Source organism: Pinus tabuliformis, chromosome J (assembly GCF_031772625.1).
Source record: "Pinus tabuliformis cultivar Carrire ecotype Pingquan chromosome J, CPIR1, whole genome shotgun sequence".
Classification (NCBI taxonomy): Eukaryota; Viridiplantae; Streptophyta; class Pinopsida; order Pinales; family Pinaceae; genus Pinus; species Pinus tabuliformis.
Window position 1 is genome coordinate 1,601,276,714 of NC_142295.1, and position 2,957 is coordinate 1,601,279,670.

At 46.8% G+C, this 2,957-nt stretch overlaps 1 protein-coding gene across 1 annotated transcript; it reads left to right on the forward strand.

Moving 5' to 3' along the window:
- The first annotated feature begins 228 nt into the window (after positions 1-228).
- On the forward strand, positions 229-1,883 carry LOC149233603 (uncharacterized). Its single transcript, XM_089382239.1, has 3 exons — positions 229-981; positions 1,210-1,795; positions 1,861-1,883. Exons 1-3 carry the CDS (start codon positions 229-231, stop codon positions 1,881-1,883), a joined length of 1,362 nt encoding a protein of 453 aa, XP_089238365.1.
- The last annotated feature ends 1,074 nt before the right edge of the window (positions 1,884-2,957 follow it).

Sequence of the window (2,957 nt, forward strand, 5' to 3'; positions counted from 1 at the left end):
AAGTTAACGAAGTACTACAGGCCCTCCACCAGTAGTTGATCAATGAAGCTCGTATCCTGGAATCTAAGAGGGCTTAATAGCCCTAGAAAACTACGAATGTTGAAGAACATGATAAAAATGGAAAAGCCTCAGATGTGCTTTCTCCAGGAAACAAAATGTAACAGTTCTACCCTAGAAGAGATACTTTCCAAGGCTTGGCCAGGTTGTCGATCTGTAGCTGTAGACGCCATGGGAGCTTCAGGGGGGCTAGCTATTGTATGGAACTCCCAAGCGGTTACTCTCAAGGATTTTCATGCCTCTCACCACTTCATTCAAGCAGTCTTCCACATCCTGGGAACCAACATTCATGGCAACCTAACCAACGTCTACTTTCCGCAAGACACAGGCAGCAAAATCAGGCTCCTTGATACTATTGAAGTCCTTAGCAACAACAGAAGTCACCCACTATGGATAATGGCAGGGGATTTCAATATGATTACCAATAGCGAGGAAAAGATTGGCGGAAGATATAGATTGGAGCCGGACGCTGCACGCTTCAAAGACTTCATCCAAGCAACTTCCCTCATCGACATGCCATTCTGCAATGGAACCTTCACTTGGAGCAATCGCAGAGCTGGTAACTCCCGTATTGCCTCCAAATTGGATCGATTTCTCATTTCTGATAACTCAGTGCACCTCGGCAGAGACCTCTCAGTGGAAATTCTTGCCCATTCGGGGTCGGATCACTGGCCCATAGCACTGCAATGGAGAAGACCCGGAGATCAGACAAAAAGACCCTTCCGATTCGAAAGTTTCTGGCTATCTCACCCTGCATTCAAGGACTTCGTCAAAACGACCTGGGCCTCTTTCCTCCCACCGGAAGGCGCACGGATGTATCAATTTCAACAGAAGTTGAGGTTCCTAAAAAATCAACTAAAAAAATGGAACAGGGAGACTTTTGGAAATATATTCAAGGCGCAACAAGATCTACAACAAGAACTGGTGAATCTCCAACAAAAATTAATTACAGAGGGATACTCGGAGACCACCCTGAACCAAGAAAGACTCATCAACAGTTAGATGGAAGCCAGAAGGAAACAGGAGGAAATCTACTGGAGACAAAAATCAAGGGTCAGGTGGCTGAAAGAAGGGGAGCGCAATACAAAGTTTTTTCATAGAACTACGGTGCAGAGAAGGATACACAACTCCATCCCCTTCATCCAAAAACAGACAGGGGAAAGAGTCGAATCGCATGCAGAAATTGAAGAAGCACTCCTGGACCATTTCCAACTTGTCCATAAGGAACCAGCAAATGATAGGCAACCGGCAATTGAAAAAATAATCAGCAATGTGCCAAAAATCATAACGGAGGATCACAATCAGCTTCTTATGAGTCCCATTCTTCCTCAGGAGGTAGACGAAGCAATGAAGCAGCTCAAAGAAGGTAAAGCCCCAGGCCCGGACGGATTCACTACCACATTCTTCCATGCTTTCTGGGATTTGATAAAATTGGAGGTGTGGCAAATTGTTGAGGAATCCAGAACCACACGCTGGCTCCTCCCCTCCCTCAACTCCACTTTTATCACTCTCATCCCCAAAGAGGAGAACTCCATCACGCCTGACAAGTTCAGGCCCATTGCCCTATGCAATGTCATCTACAAAGTCATAACCAAAGTCATTGCCAACAGATTGAAGCCCCTCCTACCTATGCTTATATCGCCGGAACAGTCAGGGTACGTGGAAGGACGACAAATAATGGATGGCATCCTCCTCACGCATGAGATTATCCATTCTCTCAAGCATTCTAAGCAGGCAGGTATGATTCTCAAACTGGATCTCTCAAAAGCCTTTGATAAGCTTAGTTGGTCTTACATTCAACAGATGTTAAAAGCTTTTGGATTTGATTCCATGTGGATCCACTGGATCATGAACCTAATAACCTCCTCTCACTTTTCCATCCTGATAAATGGCATCCCCTCCCGCCCTTTCAAGCCCTCGCGTGGTATAAGGCAAGGTGATCCCTTATCCCCCTTCCTCTTTGTTCTGATGGCGGAGGGTCTTGGTAGACACATAAAACATGCCCTCCACTCTCGTCAGCTTAAGGGCATCTCGATTCACCACACCCCTGCCACTTCTCATCAACAATTTGTTGATGATACTATGCTCTATGGTTATCCCTCTGCCCAGGAAGCAGCTCAATTCAAATCCCTCCTCAACGACTTCGCTGAGGCCTCTGGAACCCAGGTCAATACCTCCAAGTCGCAGATTTTTTTCTTTCACACCCCACCTCAGGTCAAATCTGCTATTACTCGCATTCTGGGCATCCCTGCAGCGACGCTGCCCTCCAAATATCTAGGCGCTCCCCTCACTGCCTCTGCCTTAAAACAGCCAGCTTGGAGCACCCTTCTCGAAAAGCTTGAGTCCCGCCTCAACCTCTGGACCTACAGATCTCTCAACCTTGCCAGCCGGGTAGTGCTTATTAAATCCGTCCTTCAATCCATGCCACTCTATCTTTTTTCAGTTCTTGCAGCACCTAAGTGGGTCATAAAAAGAATCAGAAACCTACAGCGCGATTTTCTATGGGGTAGCTCAGCCACAAATCGCAAATGGGCTCTGGTTAAGTGGTCCACTGTTTGCATGCCAAAAGGCAATGGCGGCATTGGCCTTCGGGATCCAGAGCACAGTAACGCTATCATGAATGCCAAGATCTGGTGGCAATGGATCACAAACCCGGAAAAGCCTTGGGTCAAAATCTGGACAGCCAAGTATGCCAACCACAGACCTCCAGAAGAACTCATTAGGTTCACGCCCACTGAGAAAGGGTCTTTAATTTGGAACGCTGCCAAGCAGCACTATCACTTAATCCAACAGCACAGCTTTTGGGAGATTAGGAATGGAAAACTAGCAAGATTTTGGTCTGACGCCTGGAATCAAATGCCCAGGCTAACCAGCACCCTCCCTCCAACTCTATTACCAAT

What these genes read in the sequence shown, in the direction of transcription:
- LOC149233603 (XM_089382239.1), top strand. Translation starts at nt 229, where the DNA reads ATGGGAGCTTCAGGGGGGCTAGCTATTGTATGGAACTCCCAAGCGGTT. An exon ending in AAGATCTACAACAAGAACTG is followed by an intron (nt 982 to 1,209) that starts GTGAATCTCCAA and finishes ATCCAAAAACAG; the next exon opens with ACAGGGGAAAGAGTCGAATC. An exon ending in CAAGCATTCTAAGCAGGCAG is followed by an intron (nt 1,796 to 1,860) that starts GTATGATTCTCA and finishes TACATTCAACAG; the next exon opens with ATGTTAAAAGCTTTTGGATT.